Source organism: Leuciscus leuciscus (genome assembly GCF_965113295.1).
Source record: "Leuciscus leuciscus genome assembly, chromosome: 16".
NCBI classification, from domain to species: Eukaryota; Metazoa; Chordata; class Actinopteri; order Cypriniformes; family Leuciscidae; genus Leuciscus; species Leuciscus leuciscus.
In genome coordinates, this window is record NC_138740.1 from 32,765,404 (window position 1) to 32,790,113 (window position 24,710).

Below are 24,710 nucleotides of genomic sequence, written 5' to 3' on the forward strand. Positions count from 1 at the left end.
CAATTCTCCTTTTGTGCTCAATGGAGGAAACAAACGAAATATATATATATATATATATATATATATATATTATTATTTTTTTATATATTTTTTTCACATAAGTTTGGATAGATAACTTTAAAAAAAAGTGTAACTGGAGATCACCTGTCCATAGAACCCGTCGGTCTCCGCAGGCAACGCTTTGTCGCCTTCGGTGTATAGGTCGTCATAACCATACATCTTCTCCAGTTCTGCATCGGTGTAATCTGTGATGGACTCCTCCTTAAACGTGTCAACATCGATGGAATCTGTTTCTCCACCGATTCCTCCCTGTCCTCCCGTGGCAACAGCCCCCGCCCCCACACTGGCCCCGGCACTGGCGGATCCGCCCCCAACTGAGCCACTTGAAGAAACAGACCCGCCTCCAACTGATACAGAACCGCCCCCAACAGAAACAGTCCCGCCCCCTGTGGACCCTGAAGAGCTGCTGCTGCCTCCTCCTCCCACGGTATAATCTCCCTCTCCGTATCCTTCTCCATATCCCTCTGCATAGGTCAGATCATCACCCTCACCGTACTGGGTATCATCATAACCACCATCAACCTGCAAAAACATTAACAGGCCATCAGATATCATAACCCACCAATAACTCCAAAGTGTTTGTGCACTGTGTACATCTATGGATTTAGAAATGTAAATATCTATAAAAGCAAGTCCATCTCCGATGTCGACCCAAAATCAAAAGGAAAAAAATGATCAGAGGTGATTCTCATTATAGTCTGTAGTCTCAAATAGTCTCAAAACATATGAAATACATTTAAAACAGAGAAAATTCAGTAAAAATATAGTCAATAAAACCTAAACTCACTGAGGTAGAGGTAGAGGTAGAGGTAGAGCTGGAGCCGGTACTAACTCCAGAACTGGAGCCGGAGCTGATACTGATCCTAGAACTGGAGCCGGAGCCGGAGCTGGAGCCGGTACTGATTCTGGAGCCGGAGCCAGAGCTGGAGCCGGAGCTGGAGCCGGAGCTGGAGCTGGAGCTGGAGCCGGAGCCGGAGCCGGTACTGATTCTGGAGCCGGAGCCAGAGCTGGAGCCGGAGCCAAAGCTGGAGGTTCCATTGCTAATGATTGTGACACTTCCTCCTCCTCCTCCTCCTGATGACGATGATGATGATGTGATGATCCGCCTGTCCAGGTCTACTCCCAGTCCCATATCCACCTCACCCAGTCCAATATCTACTTCTCCTCCAGCACCAGTGCCTGTGCCAGTGACCGTGATGGTTCGGGAGCCATCAGGCTGTGAGGTCGACTCGTCGTAGTATGTGTCATATCCGGTCTCGTACCCGCCGTCGTAGCCGTCATACGGGTCCTCACCATTAGTGGTGGTAGAAGTGGAGGATGAGGAGGAAGAGGAGGAGCTACTCGATGAACCACTAGAGCCTCCTGTTCCACTAGTGATAACTGAGGAAACCACGCGACCGCTATCCGGAACAGACACCTGGTAAACACAGTAAATAGACTCTGTTTAAGAAGAGATAGGCTGGGGATTGGCACTGATTTTCTGATTCAGTTTCAATCCAGTTGATCCCAGTTAGGAATATTTCAGTTTCACTGTGTAGAAATTCTCAGCAAAATAATGCTGGGAACTGTGCAAATCGATCTATAGTACAGTAATTTTGAGCAACAGTCCCGCTACATTTAAGTACTATGGGGTGGTGGTGGCGCAATGGATAAGACACATGCCTTTGGTGTGAGAGACCCGGGTTTGAATCCACTGTGAGACACCAATGTGTCCCTGAGCAAGACACTTAACCCCTAGTTGCTCCAGAGGCGTGCGACCTCTGACATATATATAGCAATTGTAAGTCGCTTTGGATAAAAGCGTCAGCTAAATGAATAAATGTAAATGTACATTTGTTTTCATTAAATATCTTTTTTTACTTGCAAATATGTCAAATTATGGAACAGAAATGGCCAACAAACACAGTTTAATGATGACTTTAAGAATAAACATACGATTTTAATTTAGAAAAATCTTTATTTTCGCACAGCCCTAACTGTTGTGAATTATTTTCATAATATTTTCATTTTATTTTTTGTTAATTAAAATAAAACAGAAACATTAAATATAGAAATATTAGATGAAACCTTAAACTTAAAAAAAGTAAAATGTTGCCTTGACAACTAACTGAAATAAGTACTACAATTATTAAAACTAAAACTGAAATAAAATAAATGTATGCTAAACAGAAAAGTACAAAAACTAATAAAAATGACAAATTACTAAAGCTTAAAATGAAAGCATAAAAAAAAAAAGCTATATCAAAATATTAATAAATACTATAAATAGTACATAAAAATAATATTAAAATAACACTGACCGTTAGGTCTTCAGTTTCGGTTCCAGTCGTTTCCTCAGTTGCCGTTCTCTTTTCCCCGTCCATGTCCTCATAGTAGGGATATTCGTAATAGTAGTTATCATCCTCTGTGTTCTGAAGAAAAATAATTTTAATATTGGGTGTTATTAAATGTTATTAAATATAACATTTTAAAAACACAGTACCACCAGTGTTCCAGAAACATATAGTTGTACTTATAGAGGACTGATAATTGAGACACTGATAATTGTGTTCTAGAACATGACAGAACATCACAATAGAAGTACAGAGTTACTCATATGAATATTCTAGAGTGTGTAAGCGTGCATTTATTCGTTTTTAGCTTTCTTAGTTCTTTTGCAAGTGCATATGGTTAGTTGACTATATTCCATGTACTGTAGTCTCATGGAATGAGATCATTCACACTGCATGCATAGTAATTATGCTGTTTAAACTGGTTTCAGATGGAATATAGCACATCACACCACATCCTACCCATTAAGATATAAACCTGCACATGGATCCATTTTGTCAATCTGAGCAATGCAAAAAAAAACGAATGATTTCTGAGCCTGAGGACACAAACATGATTTCAAAAGCATCTCTCAAGAGTCTCTCGAGCGTTGACATCCCGTAATTATGGGAGTTATGACATGATGTGAATGCAGCATATGTTATTTGTTCTCCTTGATAAAAAGAGCGCAACCATAAGTGCTTATTTTATATAAAAAATATTCAAGTGTGAGCAAATATATGTAAACGTATCTGAATAAAAAAAAAAAAACATTGTATATGTTGAATATAAACGTAATATATAAATATATTTAAAAAGCACAATATTTGAAACTTTTTTTGGGATATTTGTTCTTTTATAAAAAAATTTTTTTACATTTTTATAGCCTATATATATATATATATATATACCAATATGTTTAGTATATTTTAAATTAAATAAATATCTGTTTATGTACAGGTATTTGATTATAAAACATTGAATATTCTGCATATAAAACTAGTAAATATAAATATATTCAAAAAGCACAATGTTGCAGGTGGGACAAATGATTTGATAATTTGTCTTATATTAATTTTACTTTATTTTATTTTACACACACACACACATATATATATATATATATATATATATATGTATACACTTATTACTTTATTATATTTATATAAATATTTTACATTATATTTTTAAATAAATAAACATATACAGTATGTATATACTGTATATTTGAAAATAAATCTGAATATAAAACAAGTAAATATAAATACAGATTTTTCACTCTTTTTTCATACTTTCATTCATAAGTTGCACTCATGGCATGCTAATTAAGCAGTTCAACACTGGTCTGGATTTAATAGATTGAAATTTGCTGAGAAGAAAGAGCAAAGGAAAGGAGGGATTCCCTCTGATGGAGTCCAGCGGAAATTCATGTTCTCTCTTATCAAGCGAGAAAGAGAAGAACGTGAGGAATTCCAGCCGCTCGGCGACCTCTCGCTCGGATCCACCGTTCTGCCTCTCTCTCCCTAATTCCCACACATGAGCAACGGATAACTCATCACGTTTCCATCTGTCGGGAGCTTTCGCTGGTATTTAAACGCTGGACTTGGCTTTTGAAGGACTGGTCAAAGGTGCAGGGGCTTTTCTTTCATATAGCCCCCTACTAATACACCACACTCAGATTTACAGCTCCTGACACACACAAACTTTAAAAAGGTGAACGCTAGGTCAGCAGAGGGTCGTTTCCGTGCCAACACACTGACATCAAAGCCCTGAAAGATGTCAGTCATCCATGGCTGGAAATGCATGATGCACTCACATGTGTCATTTCTTTTTACAGACATAACTCAGAGATAACTTTACCACATGTTGGCCACGGCAGTTTTCCGACAGAAAGATATGAAGATTACTCACAGCTGTGGTTTAATTTTCAATTCTTTTTCACATTTTTGTTCATTTTTGTTCCTGAATATCCAATGGTAGAGCATCGCGCTTTCAGGGTGCATGCATACAGAATTAGAGAAGAAAAAACTTTTGAATACACATTCATCAACCAGCCTGACAAAACTAGAATTAAATATAATAATATAATATTCAAGCATCAAATTCACCAGAAACTCCAGCACTACTAACAAAATTTTGAAATTTTATGTCACATGAATGTGAAATAATTTTTTTCGCCTCTTGTTTGCATTAAACTCAGCGTTTCTCAGCCACAGTCAATCCCACAATTCCCATTGAGTGCGCCTTTTGCTTGGCTCCCATAGAGAATCAATTGAAAACGGTCGGTCATCTCCGTGTTATTCAGCTTAAACGTTTTCACATGCTAAATCTCTCAATCTTTCATTTAATGCCTTCTCTTCCTCTCTCCATTGCGCTCAGAGGATATTGGCATCTGAGTGAACGCAGATGCACAGAGACTGAGTGAACACTCGATTGACCGCATGAAATATTAAGTGGCCAATTTTTGATCTCTTCTATGTTAATACACTCCGAATTGTTGACAAAACACAATTTTGGGGGGATTTTAAATGTGTTATTTCCACCAGAAAGTGTCAAATATGAATTTAGAATTTTATTTTGTGAAAAAACAATGTCTATTTTTTTTTTTTTTACATATTGTTAATAGAATATGTCAGCCAAACGGAGCCCAAACGCTCTACAGGCCGAGACCTGCTCGTTTCCTCCCTCTATCACTCTCTCGCTCGTTCTTTCTGTGACTGATGAGGTCATCCGTTCGGTTGGAAAAATAAGTTCTGCACCGCCTGAAGCTGGGTCTTTTCCGATGGAATGGAAAGAGCTGTAAAGAATTAATATGCCTGAATCGTACACACACAAGTGTGGGCAGGTATTATTACTCCATTTTAATGTGTTTCTCATTCCAAAGACTGAATAAAATTGAACAAGTGTATAAATAGTCAAACAGTGAGTGCTTTGTGCAGTCAGATATGCCAATTGTAACACCAAAACCAGATTTCTACATTTTCTTAGAGCAGCACTAATAATAAATCATTTACCATTATAAATTAAGTTCTTAGTGACATTACCGGCTCACCATTATGACAAAACACATCTGTTATGAAAGCTGCCATGGCTAGGGATTATTGCTAAGTGCTTTGCTGATGTGATGGTTTTATTTTCAGAGGATTAAGATTTAAAAGTGCTTCGGCTGTCCGAACACTCAACAAGAAGTTCATGACTTCATTTGAGATGATCACGACGAGCTACAAGAACCTGATCTCTGCCGTCTGTTTTGCTTTGGTTTTGTTCAGACTGGGCTGAGGATTCTGGGACGTCCTCAGGCCGTGTGTCCAACAAAGTATTTTTTCAATTGCGCCGGCGCTGATCGTCTATTTCACGCCGAGCACTTCGTTTTTTTGTTTTGTTTTTATGGACGCAGAGAGTTTTCAACTTTGAGTAGAACGCAGAGCTCATCACTGTCACGTTACCCAGCCGTCCAATCACAGTGGAGGAGGGGCGGGACATATATCACACCGACCAACCGCCACATCCTGCTTGTACAATGACAACAACAAGCATAATAACGGAACAAAATTATTTAAAACAAGAGCCCGAGCAAATACTTTACATTGTATCGACATTTTTATATTCAGAAACAAACTATCCTTGAAATCAGATACTAGTAACACTTCCACGGATATCCCGTATCATAACGAGCAAAGCGTCTCAACGCTCTCAAGCTAAGGCACTTTCAGCTGGATAAAAAAGCTTTGGTGGATACACGACCTTATCGCTCTTCCGTCTCTAAAGGGAATCTTGGAGGAAGTATGAACTTACATATTCATCAGTGTTTGGGTCTTGGTTCTGGGGTTGTTCTGGGGCAGGAACCTCACAGTCGGGGCTGTAGTGCTCACAGTAGTCAAACGCAGCACGATGGTCCGATACGATCATCAGCTGCTGGATGTCACCCTGGAAACAGAGAAATCTGCCATTACAACTTCTGAAGAGAACACAAAACAAATATAGAGGACTGACATATCTTTACACTTGATCTAGGGCATGTAAAAGAAAACATGAGGCAGTGGACCAGCGGAGAGAGACACACTTTTACTCCCTATAGACCACAGTGACTGCCAAATCTAAACTGATCCAAGTTCAAATAAGGATGTAATGGATTAAAGTGCAGAAAAAAAAGAAAAAAAAAACTGTTATATTTTATACAGCATACAGGGCTAATTCATTCATTTACTAAGAAATGTGAATTATTTTGATTCCACATACAAATAAATGCTTATAAGATCAGTTGATAATCATAATATATTATTATAATGATAATAATAAACTTTAACAATAATATACTGTATATATATGTTAACAGCACACTTTATTTTACAGTGTCCTTCTTACACGTTACATGTAGTTACTGTAACTATAAATGATGCATAATTACATGCAACTAACCCTAAACCAAACCCCAATCCTAAGCTTAACCCTGTAGTAAGTACATGTAGTTAATTATTATTACATAGTACTTAAATTAATAATTTCATATTATTATTATTATTATTATTAAACTAATTCAGTAACTGCTCAGACTGATTTGTAATTATTTTGGCGAATGCAGATGAAACTGTTTTTTCTGAAACAGAAAAAAAAAATGAATAAGAACTGTTCTTGGTTGCCAAACCTACAAATGAAATGTATACCAATGCATGAAGAATTGTCAAACAGCAATCACACAATCTGGACGAGCTGGGCATTCAAATGAACCAAGAAATAAAACATCACATCAAATTCATCCAAAACTCAAAACACACACAGAAACAGGAGAGATTGCTGCACTTTCTGCATTACAGCTCTACCCTTTCATTCAATAACCATGGTTTTTGGAAAGAAATAATGAATACAGTATGGAAAAGGGATGAAACACCTGTTGCAATAGGACAGGAAACACACACACACACACAGAGAAAGTGGGTCACAGACTGGGAGGAGAGAGTTGAGTCAGAACCTGAGCGGACGCCAAAACTGTCCAATCGAATTAGGGTACAATGACCAGCACCTGTACACACACACACACACACACACACACACACACACACACACTATCATTTGAGAGCATTTCTCTCTTCTGTAGAGCTTCAGAAATGATTTAATAATTGATGGATTTTTTATTAATGTGAAGTTGCATTGAATCAGATCATACAATCTGTATTGTATACAGCGCTATGTATACAAAATGACTTGACTCGACTCACAAACAAATGACTCTTTTGAATCAGTCAAAAAGACTCACAAACTCACAAGTTAACGGTTTGAACACGGTTAACGGTCTTATGACAACATGTAATAAAAGATAAACATTAACAAACGGGCCTAATTATAATAAATGTTATTTTAATTCAATAATAAAAAACATTAAAATATTGCACTGCTATTATTAATAAACTAACAATTTAACCAATTGTTTCTGTTATAGTCAGTGATTTTTCAATTGATGCTCTTATAATTGTTTTAATTAGTTATAATTTAGTTTGACCCATTTTAGTTCCTTACTGTTTGTTTTGAGAGTTAAAGTCCATGTGCATGTTTAACTAAATCAAGTGAGACGTCTTCAAAAGCCAATGTTGCCTCACCATTATAAAAAATAGTACTGTTTAGTTTTGTTTGTAAATGTGCAGGAATTACCACACTGATTTATTATAGCAGTCAGATTCCTGCTTTTCCTTGTTATACACGCACAAATACACATTTTTTCCCACAGCAATCCCAAGGAAACTTGTACAAGCAAGCGGAGAAAATGTGGGCAAAGTGAGTGTGAACTTGGGAAGATGAATGTCTGGAACTGACATGAGTTTAGAGTCAAACATGAAGAGACTAGAGCACACACACACACACACACACACACATATTACCTAATGGAGAAGATTTAAATCATCATGGGAAAAGAGAGAGAGAGAGAGAGAGAGACAGAGAGACAGAGAGATAGAGAGAGAGAGCGAAGAGAGAGAGAGAGAGAGAGAGAGAGAGAGAGAGAGAGAGAGAGAGAGACAGAGAGAGAGAGAGAGAGTGAGAGAGCGAGCAAGAGAGAGCGAGAGAGAGAGAGAGAGAGAGAGAGAGAGAGAGAGAGAGAGAGAGAGAGAGAGAGAGAGAGAGAGAGAGAGAGAGAGGGCTCTCCAGGCTGTGTGGAGATTTGGCTGTGACCAGACAGAATCGGCACACTAAACACAAGAGCTGCGAAACACGATCCACAGAGAAAACTGGAAGACAAAACGCTTCTAGTGTCGACCAAACAGCTGAACACAGAGTTCTAGAGGACACATTACATAACAGAGAGAATTATGGGTAAAAAAAAAAAAAGAATTCTCAGAGGAACTTGACAAGTTTTACTTTAAGCAAAATACATTCGTTACAACAACTACCGGTATGTTTACTTGGGAGTCATTTCATTTAACATGGGAAATACTGAAGGCGTAATTGTTTTTAATTAAACAAATGCGACCTGGAGCGTAACATGTCACTCTGTGTATGAGAAAATCACATTTTAATGAAACAAAATAAAAGTCATTATTTCAGTGAGACGGATGGGCTGCGGAGGAGAAATCTCTCATTAAATCACTCATTTATTTTATTAATTGATTTAATTATATTATTAGCATGCTGTTCATATTCACTAAAAGTTTGAGATTTTTTAAATTAATACTTTTATTCAATAAGAATGAATTAAACTGATCAAAAGTGACAGTAAAGACAATTATAATGTTATTTCAAATTAATGCTGTTCTTTTGAACTTTCTATTCATCAAAGAATCCTGAAAAAATCACGGTTTCCAACAAAATATTTATCAGTGCAACTGTTTCCAACATTGAAAATACTGTAATAAGAAAACAAATCAGCATATTAGAATGATTTCTGAAGGATCATGTGACACTGAGAGTAAATTCAGCTTTTCCATTAGAGGGAATTTTCAAATAAATTCAATTAGAAAACAGTTATTTAAAATTATAATAATATTTCACAATATTTCAGTTTTACGGTATTTTTGATCAAATAAATGCAGTAACACGAGTTTTCTTTCAAATATTTTCACCGCCCCCGAACTTCTGACCAGTACATTTTCATTAGCATTTTCCCCAAAACAGTGTAGGTATCATCCGTGTCTTCCCTGGATTCATTCCCTGTTTTGTTCTATTTGTCACTTGTGACTTTTCCCGAAGGCTTTACTGTAGGAACAATGACTGTAGTCATTTCTCGTCGGCTGTTGCTCTGGATTGTTTGCCAGTGTAAACATGTGTTTGGACCTGACGCCAGATTCAGATCCCAAAATCCAGAGTCTCCTAAATTCACACACACTTCAAACATTTTGAACAGGCCCAAAACACACAAAGACAAATCTACTGTCTTAATGTAAACTAAATATAATCACAGTAGATTAGTGAGCTGTAATTTTAACACACACTCTTATGCAAAGCAAATTACGGACACAATGGTGTGTGTGACAGACCGACTTTTCATCTATTATTGAACCACATCTGCACCATGCATGCAAAAAAAAATAATCAGATGAACCCTAACCTTAAAACTTTTGCCATTCTTAAAGGGATAGTTCACTTTGAAATTAAATTTTGGTATGTTTTAGCTTACCTCAAGGGCATCCAAGATGTAGGTGTCTTTTTTTCCACAGTAGTTTCAATTTTGATATTTTTAGGTCAAACCGTTCTTGTCTGTCAGTCATATAATGCAGGTCTATGGTCACTGTCTCAAAGAGCATGCACAGAGTCCAAATTAAACAATTCCCCATTGTAAGTACACATTAATGGCCTAAAACACGAAACGAGCGGTTTGTGTGAGAAAACGAACAGTATTTATATCGTTGTTACCTCTTATACACAGCCATGTCCAAGTGATCTGAGAGCGCGGGCGGGTATAGATATATACAATAGAAGTCGCCTTGGCTACTGCAGTTCATTGGAACGAAACCGTAGCCAATGCGAAATCTAGTGTATATATCTATACCCGCCCGCGCTCTCAGATCACTTGGACATGGCTGTGTACAAGAGGTAACAACGATATGTTCGTTTTCTCACACAAACCGCTCGTTTCGTGTCTTAGGCCATCAATGTGTACTTATGATGGGGAATTGTTTCATTTGGACGATGGGGAATTGTTTTAATTTGGACTCTGTGCTTGCTCTTTGAGACAGTGACCGTAGACCTGCATTATATGACTGACAGACAAGAACGGTTTGACCTAAAAATATCAAAATTTAAACTACTGCGGAAAAAAAGACACCTACATCTTGGATGCCCTTGAGGTAAGCTAAAACATACCAAAATTTAATTTCAAAGTGAACTATCCCTTTAATCCGGCGGGCATTTTGACAGTCAAAAATAGTCGATCTCCGAATGTGAATGAACTGACTCTGAATTTCAGTATTGCTTCTTATATGAGCATCCTTTTTCAAATACAAGGTCAATATTGATTTTCACTAACGACAAAACAACATCCATGAATTTATACAGAACTAAGCTTTAGGAGCTTTCCATCTTTACTCTCCTCCCTGTTACGTTGCATTCGGAGATCGACTATTTTTGACTGTCAAAATGCCGGCGGACACACAAGCTACAGTGAGCTGTTCAAACTATTTCTTTTTAGTAAACTCTGTGTACACAAACAATGTTCTCAATGCTGGAGTTCATGTGTAGAGCCCCTGGTGATACTTCAAGCAAACTTTCATGTTGTGTCGAGCCTTCTTAGTGTATTAAAAATAGCGATTTTTGATGCTATCATAGTCGTGCCCCATTCACTCCCATTCACTCCCATTCAAAAGGCAATTTGACCGAAAACAAAAATACGGTCAAACTTACAAGTGGCGTTTCCATTCTAGTTATGCTTTTAAATGGAAGTTTGCCTCGTTTACATTAACAAAAAGACCCTAGGTTGCATTTTGGGGAGAGTTACCCTTGAAACATGCTATAGTCCTTCATAAATCCCCATTTCCCTTGAATCTATGATTTATCACAGTCATTCTCCGCTGCTCATAAGCTAACAATAGCACGAACTGAAATCATACTCTTTTCTCTGTCATGTGAATATTTTACCCAGAATATATCCGGTCTAGGTCTGTAAAATGAAACCTTTGCACTTTGTGCATCACTGCAGATTTGAACATAGGCTACACTGTTTCTGTTTGCATGGCATGATGAAAGGAGAAGAGCAGAAAAACAGGCCAGAGAAAAGCAGAAACAGAGGATGAGCGAGAGAGACACAGAGGTGTACAGAGACAACGGATCTATTCTGGGATTTCTGTGTGTCTGAGAGAAGTTTATCACATTAATGTGGGACGGAGAGAGAGAATAATAGACATTGCATTGTCAGCAACTTTGAAATACGAGCGCCTTTTTTGCCAAAACTCCCCACATCTCTCTCTGGAGGCCGAGCTAACTGTTTCAGCAGCTGCCTGTGGCGACGCACGCAGCCAAAACACTGCACACACACACACACACACACACACACACACACACGTTTAAATGCTTCAAAACTTTTCCAAAAATTAGTGTCACAGGGATGCAGTCAACAGAAGGGGGCGATAGACGGCACTGCTGCAAATAAGCAAAAATGGAGGAACGGTCCCAAACTTTTCTGGTAGGGAGCCCAGAGTACAACACGTTCCCTTCAGTGCTTGAAAACATTTCGATTCCTTGTTCTTTCCTGCAATATTTCATTTCAACAGACATGCAACATGCTTACACACACACACGCATTGGGTGAATCTCATGAAAACATGTCTGAGTCGTATTTCAGCCCAAATGGTTCTTAATGGTCCATCTACACACACACACACACACACACACACACACACACACACACACACACACACACACGTCTGTGTCATATATTATATATCATTATTTTATTTTATTATTTTATTATGTATTATATATTATAATTCTCATATATATATATATATATATATATATATATATATATATATTTATATATATAATTTATAGATTTATAATATAAGAATAATAAATAATTTATCATTTAATTATTAATTTATAATTTATTAATATATATATATATATTTATGATATATTTATCATTACTTTATATATATAGAAGTATTATAATGTATAAAGTTATTAATATTTTACTTTATACTATATATTTTAGAATTAATAATAATTATTTCTAATTTATATTATATCTGTTCTATTTGTATTATAATATTAATATAATATAGATAGTAATATATTATATAGTAATATAAATAACATTATATTGATAAATAATACATTTAATAATATACGATATATATTCACAGTATATTTATATATCATTTATAATATTATTAAAATCACAATATTTTCATGCCAGTCTTTTGAATATTTGTGCAATTCTCATTATTCTCATCGGTGATTCTCATTAAAGTAATACAGTATTTTTAACTGTACAATGAAACCAGCATGATTTAAAGGTAGTACATACCACAATGATACCTTACAATTTGCTTTACATTTACAAATCTTATTTTTGGGGGGGGGGAAATGTGTTTAATTATCATTAAAATTATGACACAATTGAAAACATCTTGGTGTTTACAGAAACTGGTTAATTGGACTGATTTTGGAGTTAAATGGCTCAGACACCTTCTTGACAGGTTGTGTTAACTTCACCCATGCATACACACTCTGTCCGGTTTGACTGAAGTTTTAAGGCTTTTGAGGTCTTGTACTTATTAGGTTTGTTTAAAAATGACATCATCGCAGCTGCTTATGACCTCATCAGCCCAAGACACGGGAAACAGACCGCATGTGATCCGCATTAAAACATGGGCTCTCGCAGTGGGAGAGATTGCAAAAATATTTTAATGAAGCAGCATGAAAATCACCACAAGAACGACTAAATATCTGGGCGACCTCGAGACCACAATCGCCACACGCACACGTGTGACGGTGTCCACACACACACATCCAGGCGGCGTCTGGCCATTCTCAAGAAGAAGAAAAAACAACCACAGAAACCAAACCATCCAATGACGTGAACACACACACAGTGGCAGCGTCTGGAGACCTTTAAGATCTTTGCCAAAAGCAACAGGCATGTCTACCACAGCATTTTTGTCCACCAACCCTCCATGCAGTTTTGCTACTTCACTTCTCCCATTCCCCATCACTCACCTCCACTTTCACTTCTCCGTATGATTATAATGGCATCTCCGGCCCTACAGCAAAAGATTCTTGGCTTTTTAGGATCAGCTTGCTGATAAATGCTGGATTAACTACTGAACCAAATCTTCTAATGTATCTCAGGTCCTCTTCACACCTGGTATTAATATGCGTTTTGGTCGATCGGATCACAGGTGGACGATGCTAAATACAGGTGTAAACAGGGTCTAAAATGTTTTGAGAGCTTCTAGAGCTTCTAGAGCTAGTCGAAAACGCATTCGACCAGATTGCTTTCGTAGTGTAAACACTCATGTGTTCGATCAGCCACAAAAGACTGTGTACTCTACACCTACTGACCTAATACGTGAACATTATGAGAAGCGCTATAGCCAGACGGGATTTAAACTGTCAGCTGAAGACCCGAGTTTGGTTTGAAGACAAAAAATGTACCAAGCACAATGTTCTCTCAGCATTTCTGATTTCTAACACACACTCACAGTGTTCGGCTGGTCCTGTGGCTGTCAGAGCAGAAACGAAAGCTGATGCTCTCCGTGTGTTTTTCTGTCGTCTCCGGGCAGTTCATATGTAAATCGTGTGAGCTTATTTTTGTCCATTAGATTGAAAGATATGAAAAAGCCCATACATTTACCGTCCCGTAGACCCTCCCCTCGAAGAAATCAGGACAGAAGTGGCTGAAAGTGGACAGAAGAGATGGATTGAAACACCAGGTGTACACGGGAATGTGTCTCCGTCGTCTACTTGTGATCCGATCGACCAAAACGCATCTTGATACCCGGTGTAAACAGGGCCTTAACTGTTCTTGCTCATTCATGCAGGGAAAGTTTATTCATTCTGTTTACATATTGCAATAATTATTATTATCAATGCTGAAAACAGTTGTGCTGCTTTTTGTGGACACTTTGAAAATGATTATTTTAAATGTTTTGATAAATAGAAAGTGCCAAAGAATCACGTTTATTTGAAATATTAATCTTTTGTAATAATTTAAGTCTTTACTTTCACATTTGATCAATTTAATCCATTCTTGCTGAATAAAAGCATTCATTTCTTAAAAAAAACTTACTGACCACAAACTTTTGAACAACAGTACCGGTACTGTATATAGAAAAAATAATAACCAATCATATCACAGCCTAACATGGTTCAGCCAATCAAATACTGATGCATGATATGAAGTCCCACCTACTTTATTTACTCAATATTTTGCTCCACTCAGAAATTTATAAATGCAATAGATTTTTATACTGTAAAAACTGTATATTCTATTCCCTAACCCTGAACCTACTCTTATACACACCCATCATATTAAACTTCTTGCATTTTTACATTTTCAAAAAACATCACTTCTTTTGATTTATAAGCTTTTTTCCTCATGAGGACCGAAAAATGCCCCTACAAGGACAAGGATTTTGGATATTCAGGTTTACCTGAACCACACACACACAAACACAGACAGACACACACACACACACACACACTTCTGCTGACCTGTACATGTGCTGTGGAAACCCCCTCAATGATGTCATGAGACATGAGCCTCAAACTCCAAATCCTGACCAGAACTTTCCACAAAAACATCACCTTTGTCTCTGTGTGTGTGTGAGATATGTATGCACTGTTATGAGGCAAACTTTTCCATCTGATACAAGCCTAAAACTGATATCAGTGTGATGCTACAGGAGATTGAAGATAAACATCTGCCTTGCTGTCTGCTGTCTATAAACATGTGCGTACTTTCTAAAGCAATGTTCTAAACGAAATAGAAATGAATAAGTGACTGATTTGTAACACTCTACCAGAAACTCACTATTAAAATAAGATATTTGTAGTCATGCACAAGATACTCGACTCACAACTGATTTAAACATAGTTTGATGATTAACATGAGGACACCATAAAATAATAAGCAAAAAAACATAAAACATTGTGGTTTTGTTTTTTACACATGTAATATGTTTTAGTATGCAGTTGCTAAATCAGTGAATGCCATAAAGTCATAATCTCAGAAATATAACTATTTGAGTTTAATGTTAAGAAAGTGGTAGCTAACAAGCAAAAACACAAAGAACACACAAAAATTGGGTGCATTTTAAAGGTGAACTAAGTATCTTTTTTTACCTTAACTGAACAGCTTCGGAGTCATTGGAATGGTTATATTACTTATTTCGGGTTGAATGGTGGTCGTTTCGCACCCCCCTGGTGCCCGTGAGCGGAAAATACGCACTTGCAACTTTGAGCCGGCGGGCCGCCGGACGCTGCGTCAGGAAGTCTCGCGTGATATCAGGTCTCGCGATGTAAACAATTGCTTTACGGCCAAAAGAAATCTGCTAAAATGCTGTCATTATTGCGCTCCCTCACGCTGTCCGAACCCGAATGAAGAAGACGTTTTAAAGAATGTCCCATCTGCTTTGATGTCGTTGATCTATAGCCTCTGGTGTCTGAGAATCACCAACGAGTTTTTACAACAGTGTTGTCAAATATCTATTCCGAAGCTGTGGGGGGAGCTCTAGAGAGAAACCTGCGAGCAAAAAGCGAGAATACAGCGAAGAAATCCCGAAGCTACTGAGTGCTGCTTTAATCAATATTTTCAAAAAAAAAAAAAAAAGAATCAACCAGAGAAATTTAAGCACTTAAACCTTTTTAAAAAATGTAAGCACTTGAATTTAAACCGTCTTGCTAAATAGATCAGCTTCATGAAAATAACACACCATCTAGTGTACGCTTTTTCTTCAATGTCTATATGATTTTCAGATTCACCATTATCCCTCTCTGTCTTTCGTCTCTTCTCTCTCTCTCTGTTTATCTTAGATGTCCATGGTGAAATTTGTCAGCATTTAAGGGAATTGAATTACATGTGCAGACTCTGAAATGAAATATGTTTTCGGTGTGTGTATACGGCAGAGGTTTGGTTGAGGTTCTGTGGTGACTCGGTGTCTCGGTCTGTGGAAAAAAAACACACGGCTCTTTCCATTTTCTCCAAACACTTCAACTTCAAACAGAAAGGTAGACCAAACCTTAAAGACACATCAGCATTCCACGAACTCTGTGCGTCTGCGGTCAAAGCCCTCGGGATGAACACTAACATTACCTACAGTCCTTCTGAATGACTCACATCCACTCATGGACTGTTCCAATCCCACAATCCTTCAGTTTTTGCTATCAAGAAACACTGAATACAATTTTTACATTTTCTAAAGAAAATGTGAGCTGTGATTTTCTATGCAAAACTCTACGCCACAATCTCAGGGTGCTGCTATGCTGCTGCTAACGTGTTCAAAGTGGTAATTAGAATGTTGCTATGCAGTTGCTAAGGTGTTTTGGATTTGTACATGTTCCGAATAGAACACTAACATATATTGCTTACTACAGTATAATTGTTTTTCACTACAGAGTGTGTATAATTCAGCTCTGACATCGCTTCCGGTTCATTCGCCACATAGGAAATGCACATTGCATTGTGGGAAGCTGTATTCCACCTAGTGTACTTTTGGCAAATGTAGTATGTTTTCTAGATAATTCAATCTATGTGTACAGAAAATGTGCATACTGTACAAAAAGTTCACCGACTACGGAGGCCCTAAGTAGACATGGAGATGGAAACAAATATGAGTTCACAAAACATCAGCATTCCCTTACAAAACTTTTCCATTCCCCCAGAAACTTTGCATTTGCTCACAATTAGTTGGGTTTTTTTCGCAAAACATTTGCGTTCTCCCGCAAAACTATTGCATTCCCCCTAGAAATGTTGCGTTCCCTCCAAATACATTTGTGTTTTCTCGCAAAACATTTGCATTCTCTCGCAGATCTTTTGCGTTCCCCCAGCAACTTTGCATTCGCTCGCAAAACTTTCGCGTTTTTTTCTCCCATCTCATATTATTTCCCACACAAAGGTTTTGCAAAACGAATGCAAAGTTTCTCAGGGGAATGCAAAAGTTATGTAAGCATGCAAATGCATTGAAATAATTTTTTTCATCACATATCTTTTTTTTTTTTACCATCACCACGCCCCTTTAGGGGACATACTACACAAAAAGTATGCATATGATGTCATCATCATTGAGCAATACAGTCTGACCAAACATACAAGCACAGCCACACTTCAAATGTACTATATACTTATTTTAAACTTGTATGGTTGACCTGACCATTACACACACACATGCACACAGGACAGTCTATAAACCTTTGTGGCACAGGTTTACCCTACAATCTTACATTAGCACTACATAACCACAACTAGGTGCTAAACAAACACAACCACGTTCCTCTCTCACGTCTCCACTCGACAGAGAGATGCTGAAATACTTAAACGCTCAGTGAAGACCACAGACACACATCCACAGACCCCTGCTAAAGACCATGAACACACTGACCAACAAGACAAAAAAAAAAAACACAGCTCACTGCAGTCTCACGCTTCTCAGTTTTTTCTTTAGAGAGAAAGGATTCTAGTTTCAGAAGAAATCTCCAACAACAATGACTCAAACTGAGCTTCATCAAGATGCCAAAGTCTGCAATCAGAAGCAAGAGTTCATTGCAATATGAACTCAAACAAGTCTTAAAAGCCAATGATATGAGATGCTTTTCACATTCATTTTATAGTCTTTTACTCAATATCTATATTTTTTTTAAAAATCAATAATTCTTTTGAATTTTTTTAGTAATGGAAAAACATCAGAGACAAAGCTAATACCTAATTGAGACATATCTGACCGTTTCAGTGGATGAAGAGAAAGCTTCTAGAGTTCCTCCTTACCTCAAACACCTCCTCATCCAGGATACGCGTCCCGAAGACCACGATGCCTTTGGTGTCGATGATGGGGTGAGGGCTTCTGGATAGCGTCCGTGTCACCTTTTTCTTACAGTCCAAAATCAGAGTGATGGTCTGTTTGTGAACGCTGATTGCCACACGGTGCCACCTGAGTAACACATACACACACAACTGAGGGTTATAGAGTGATCTTTGTCTATCTGTCCGTCCGTTCGTCTGTCTGTCTGTCTGTCTGTCTGTCTGTCTATCTATATATCTGTCCATCTGTCTATCTGTCTGTCTGTCTGTCTATCTATCTGTCTGTCTGTCTATCTATCTGTCTGTCTATCTAGCTGTCTGTATGTCTGTCTGTCTGTCTGTCTGTCTATCTAGCTGTCTGTATGTCTGTCTGTATGTCTGTATGTCTATCTGTATATCTATCTATCTATCTATCTGTCTGTCTGTCTGTCTGTCTGTCTGTCTGTCTATCTATATATCTATCTATCTGTCTGTCTGTCTGTCTGTCTGTCTGTCTGTATGTCTGTCTGTCTATCTATCTATCTGTCTGTCTGTCTGTTTGTATGTATGTCTGTCTATCTATCTATCTATCTGTCTGTATGTCTGTCTGTCTGTCTGTCTGTATGTCTATCTATCTGTCTTTCTGTCTTTCTGTCTGTCTGTCTGTCTGTCTGTCTGTCTGTCTGTCTGTCTGTCTGTCTGTTTGTATGTCTGTCTGTCTGTTTGTATGTCTGTCTGTCTGTCTGTCTATCTATCTATCTATCTATCTGTCTGTCTGTCTGTCTGTCTATCTATCTATCTATCTATCTATCTATCTGTCTGTCTGTCTGTCTGTCTGTCTGTCTGTCTGTCTGTCTGTTTATCTATCTATCTATCTATCTATCTATCTATCTATCTATCTATCTATCTATCTATCTATCTATCTATCTATCTATCTATCTGTCTGTCTGTCTGTCTGTCTGTCTGTCTAACAATCCACCCAAAGTTTTCCATAATATATACATGTATATGTGTGGTTTTCAGTGTTTATGTGGTTATATAGGATGTTACACCTGTGTGTGCTCACCTGTGCAGGTGTTGGCTTTACACCAGTGTGACAGATTATATATGTTGCACATCAAAGCTAATAATGAAAACCAAACACACTGAATCATAACCAGACGTTACGTAACTGGCCCTGAAGTTTCCAGTGTCAAGAAAAACTGTCGCATGATGCAACAAAAACACACAGAACATATTTCATGTTTGCAGTTTTTCTCAGTCGCTTTGTGCATTTCTCAGACCAAAACTGAAATTCTCAAAACTACTTGTTCAATCTCCACATCATCTAGTCACTTGTGCACATCATAAAAGCAATTCTTCATTCTTCTGAACAAATTGCAAATGCTTTGGTACATTCATGCAATTGATAATGTTGATCAAAATATATTATACTGGTTCTCTGTTGAATAGTCTAACCCCTCGAAACATCTAGGCATTAGTTCCTTGCATAAGTCATTAAATTAAATGCAAAATGAACTAGTTGTCACAAACTGTCAAGCGTATTTTCTATACATTTCTATTGAACCTTTTTTTGTGTAAATGTCTCCTGAATTGATGAATTGCAGAGGTGAATTCACTAATGTAAATTTAAGGGGAATGTAAAGGAGTAGATCAACCAATGATCAACCAGTTCTCTAAAAGAGCTCAGAGGTTGAAATGAAGCTTCATTTCATTAAAGCATATATAGACAGAGCACAACACAGAGTTACAAATTCTAACAATGGAAGAACAACAAGGAAACAAACAGGGTCAACAGCCGGGAAGAAGAGGAGTAAGGATGCGTGGTGGAAGGGTACGGAGGCAAAACAGTGGAAGAGTTAAAGGGGCCAAGATTGTAGACATGTTTCTGGTGAAATAAGGGTCACTATTGTGGATTATATGAAGAGTTCAGATGCAAAAGCCTCTAAGTGCCATCTGGAATTTTCTTCTAGAATGATCATTTTTATCAAGCTCGTATATTTAAGTTCAGTAATTTCATTTAAATGACAATTACGGTAATAGGTAATGCATTGCCATTTAAGTGAAATTACTGAACTTAAATATATGAGCATAATAAAAATGATCATTCTTGAAGAAAATTTCAGATGGCACTTTTACATCTGAACTCTTCATATATATAATAGTCTTGCATTTTTCTTTATATCACAATGATATTGCACTTTGTCGACAGACTAACAGTAAAAGTGTAACTGTGAATCCTGTCCAGTCTCTTGCAATCAATGCCCCACATAGAGTAAATTCGTACATTTGAAATGTATATATGCCATACAGATAAAGTGGTGCAGTCTTGTGAATTTTCAATTATTGTCATTAAAATTTTAGATGTAGTTTACGTCAGTAATACTGACCGAGTAACACTGTTATGTTGACAACACGACTAAACACGACTTTTGACTATCTTGTTGCTGAATAATGACACAAAGACTTCATTGTTCATTGACATAAATATCTACTTTTGAGAGATGAACAAAGGATTTTGAGCAAGTTCCAGGCTTTTGCAGATAATGTGTGAACGAATTGTATAGAGAAATGCACTTGGTTGGCAAATCTTAAGGATGATTCAAGAAATGTACCAAAGCAACTGAGATAAAGTGTAATACACAGCTTGTGCGAGTGTCTTACTTTCCGTCTGCCAGGTTGACCCCTCTGAAGAGCGGGTAGTCCTCCGGGCCGGGTTTGCCCAGGTGATCCTCGTACAGGAAGACAGGAGAGCGTCCCACTTCCAGACCGAGCTGCTGGATGCCCTGTTCATTATACACCGACAGCAGGAACGACTGACTGCCTTTCTTTGGCCTCATCGTCGCCAAAATGGAGAAGTCCTCAGGAAATACGGACGCTAAAGAGAGAGACGGTGTTATTCTTGGAAATTGTATGTGTTTTGGGGGGTTTTCTGGGTGCAAAAGACTAAGGATAGTGTGTGACAGAGCATTACATCACGTCTCGGAGCGGACAGATGCTGTCAGGTAACATAGATAAAGTGTTTGACACGGATAAGAGCAGAATGGAAAACGGTTGGATCTCATGGGGAACTTGGCACATCTTTGGGAAACTCTGTAACAGTCTCAGTCTATGTGTATGTCTGTGCTGATAAGAGTCTTGGATCTACTGGGAGGGAGTAGAGAGAGAGAGAGAGAGAGAGAGAGAGAGATGGAGAGAGTAATGAGGAGAACAGCTGTTCCCTAAGAGACATTTTATTACTCTAATTCATCTAGCAGAGAGAGGTGGAGAGAACAAACAGAGAGAGAGAGAATAACCAGTGCAAACAGAGAGAAAAATATATGAGCAACATTCTTAAAGCAACAGCTCACAGAAGAGGAAAATTCTGTCGTCGTTTACGCACCATCATGTCACTCCAAAGTACCATTTCTTTCTTGTGAGAAACGTAAAACGAGACATCCAAACAATTAAAGTGAATGGTGACTAGAGATGTCAAGCTCCAAAAATGCCAGTAAAGCATCATCAATATATGATTTGTGCATTATATTCGTCTGAAGAAAGTTTGGGGTCAGAAACATTTTCTTGAGGATGAATTGAATTCCTCAAAAGTGACGGTTAAGTCATTTCAATTTTACAAAAGTATTGTTATGGAGTAATGATGCTGAAAATTCAGCTTTGATCACAGGAATAAATTACATTTTAAAATATATTCAAATAGAAAACAGTTCTTTTAAATTGTAATAATATTTCACAATATTAGTGTCTTTACTGTATTTTTGATCAAATAAATGCAGTCTTGGTGAATATAAAATTCTTATTTCAAAAACATAAAACATTTATATGCCAACACTTTGAATGGTATTGTGTATTTAAGACCAAAATGTAATGTTATTTGCTCTCGCATCTCATTTGTCATCACTGCCATCAAATCTGATAACATATTTGAATCTGAACCTGACCGCAAACAAGACTTGAGAGTTTTATGATAACGATGACAGAATTTTCATTTTTGGTGAACTATCCCTTTAAGACTTTAAGTCAAGTCAGACTTTTTTTTAAAAACAAAGAAAGAGAAGGAAAAAATTGTGAAATTAAACAGTCTCTTTCTAAAATGAGAAAAACAGACATGCACACACACACATACACACACACGACATGTGCCAAACAGATGCCCGCCGCCAAACCTCTGGGAAAATCTGGGCTGGTCAGACAGGAAGTGAGTTTTCCAGTCGTCCAACAGACAAAGCATTCATACATCTGTGCAGTAAACACACCTGATGATTGGTCCTGTGTGCAGAGTGTTTATGCCATTGTGTGGAAAAGCTTTAATCAACTGCACCGGTTCAGAGTCATTACTGGACTTCATAAAATTTATAATGGTTTGGAGAGAACATGTTACTATAACCCCGCCTCAAAGACTTCAGACAGCTTTTCTGGAATCCCGTCTCCATGTCTAACTCCTCCTTTTTCTCCTTTGTTTATGTCTGGAGATATTTTGTGAGTCTTCAGTCAGTTGAGAGTCATTCTACTCAAGTCACACCATTACAACCCTTAAAAGAAGGTTCCAAAACTGGGTTTCCGCAGTGATGCCATAGAAGAACCATTTTTGGTGAACAGATCTTTAAAGAACCATTTTTTTTCTTAGATTGAAGAACATTTTAGAGATCTAAAGAACCATTTGTGGAATAGAAAAGTCCCATGGATGCGAAAGGTTCTTCATGGAACCAAAGATGTCAATAAAGAACCTTTATTCTTAAGAGTGCCGACACTAAGACTCTTTTCTAGATTCCCTGCATCCCTCGCAGTCCTTATTTCTGCTTTTGTTTTCTTTAAGTTCTTCATTTCACACACTGTGTATATAAATGTCATGAAATGAAAGGATGACACCAGCCACCAGACAAAACCCAAGATATTTAACATCTGACTGAAATGGAAATCCTTTAAATCTAGACATATTCTAGACTGTATAAGAAATTCCAGATCACTTTACGGCTTTAAAGGAGATACACTCTTAAAAATAAAGATTTCAAAAGGATTTTTTTTTTACAGTGATGAGACAGAGATATAGACATAGTTCCCCAAAGAACCTTTCAGTCAACAGTCCACAACAGAATTAACTTAGCATTTTAATCATATGAATATAATTTTCCACTGTAAAGAAATGGTTCTTCTATGGCATCGTTGTGAAAGCCCCGTTTATTTTTAAGTGTGAGGTCTAGATTGTTACTATTCAACAACTTCTTGCTTTGTAAGAATTTTTGTGGATCCTCTAGAATGCTAAACCCCTTTGTAAGATTTACTATAGATCCCTTTAGTGTTTTGCAACAGATACTCTATCTATAGATCATGTAACAGCTTTCCGAGAGATTATATATTGCTTCAAAGCTTTATGAGATATTCTAGATCTTTTGCAGATGTTAAACAGATTTTCAAAACCACTGGCTCAAAATTTTAGATCACTTACCGGCTTTAAATTAGATATTTTAGAATGTTTTATTATTCCATACTCTACATCTTGCTGCTTTTGTAGATTAAGAACTGTTCTATCATGCTAAACTACTTTGTAGAGATAGTATAGATCCCTGTAGTGCTTCTAACCAGTGTGTGTGTACACTACACGCACACACACACATATATATATATATTAAACTCTTGATCCTAAATAAACATTTTTGACTGAAAATCTGTGAATGTGTGTCATTTAAGCCCCTATAATATGTTATTGTGGGTATTGGAAGGCATTCATTTTGTGTTTCGGTGGTTTGAGCTATTTTCTGGGAAACTGAACTTCATTAGCCTACATACAGTATTTTTCTTTTTTTTTCTTGACAAGTTTTGACTTGTGTGGCGCCCGAACAACTTAAATTAAAATTACATTTATTAAATAATCAAATTCAAATTTGATTTGGGGCAGCCACAGTTGTAACCTGATATAAAATCAATGGAAGTCCATGCAATGTCCAGTATGTCCTCCTCAATAATATAGTAAAATAAACATGTGTGTCAGAAATGAAAGCTTTTTCATGAGGTTTGTTACATGTTCACACAAGTGTCATGGTACCAGCTTCACACACACACACACACACACACACACACACACACACCACAATAAGAGATGCTCTGTGCTTTTATCCTGGTTTCCTGTGTGTGTGCGTGCGTGCGTGTGTGCATGCATTTTAAAGACAGATCCAAAGGTCAAAGGGCAAGAGTCAAGGGCCATCACTCTGGAAACGAGGTCTGCTTGTCACCAGGGCAATATGAAACAAAAGCAGAGTTCAGAGAGGACGTCATATCTATGGTCTCATCATCTCTCTCTTCCCCAAGAGTCAGAATTAAGTCTTTATGCAGACGACCTAAAGGAATGCTGTAGACTTCAAACCCTTCACTGACTACCTGAACTGAGTTCAAGATCCGATTTTATAGATCATCCTACTGGTCATAC

The 24,710-nt window shown here is 37.4% G+C and overlaps 1 protein-coding gene across 4 annotated transcripts in view; it reads right to left on the reverse strand.

The window, feature by feature from the left end:
* Nucleotides 1–24,710, reverse strand: part of col5a1 (procollagen, type V, alpha 1) — a 100,608-nt gene that overhangs the window by 44,446 nt on the left and 31,452 nt on the right. For 2 of the 4 annotated variants that reach the window (XM_082141551.1, XM_082141550.1), the window contains exons 3-8: nt 20,954–21,167; nt 18,278–18,440; nt 6,166–6,297; nt 2,361–2,471; nt 848–1,477; nt 145–582 (exon numbers count right to left, since the gene is read on the reverse strand). In XM_082141551.1, coding sequence (XP_081997677.1) covers nt 145–582; nt 848–1,477; nt 2,361–2,471; nt 6,166–6,297; nt 18,278–18,440; nt 20,954–21,167 — 1,688 coding nt within the window. The remainder of the gene's footprint in view (nt 1–144; nt 583–847; nt 1,478–2,360; nt 2,472–6,165; nt 6,298–18,277; nt 18,441–20,953; nt 21,168–24,710) is intronic. The other 2 variants (XM_082141553.1, XM_082141552.1) reach the window with 2 other exon arrangements.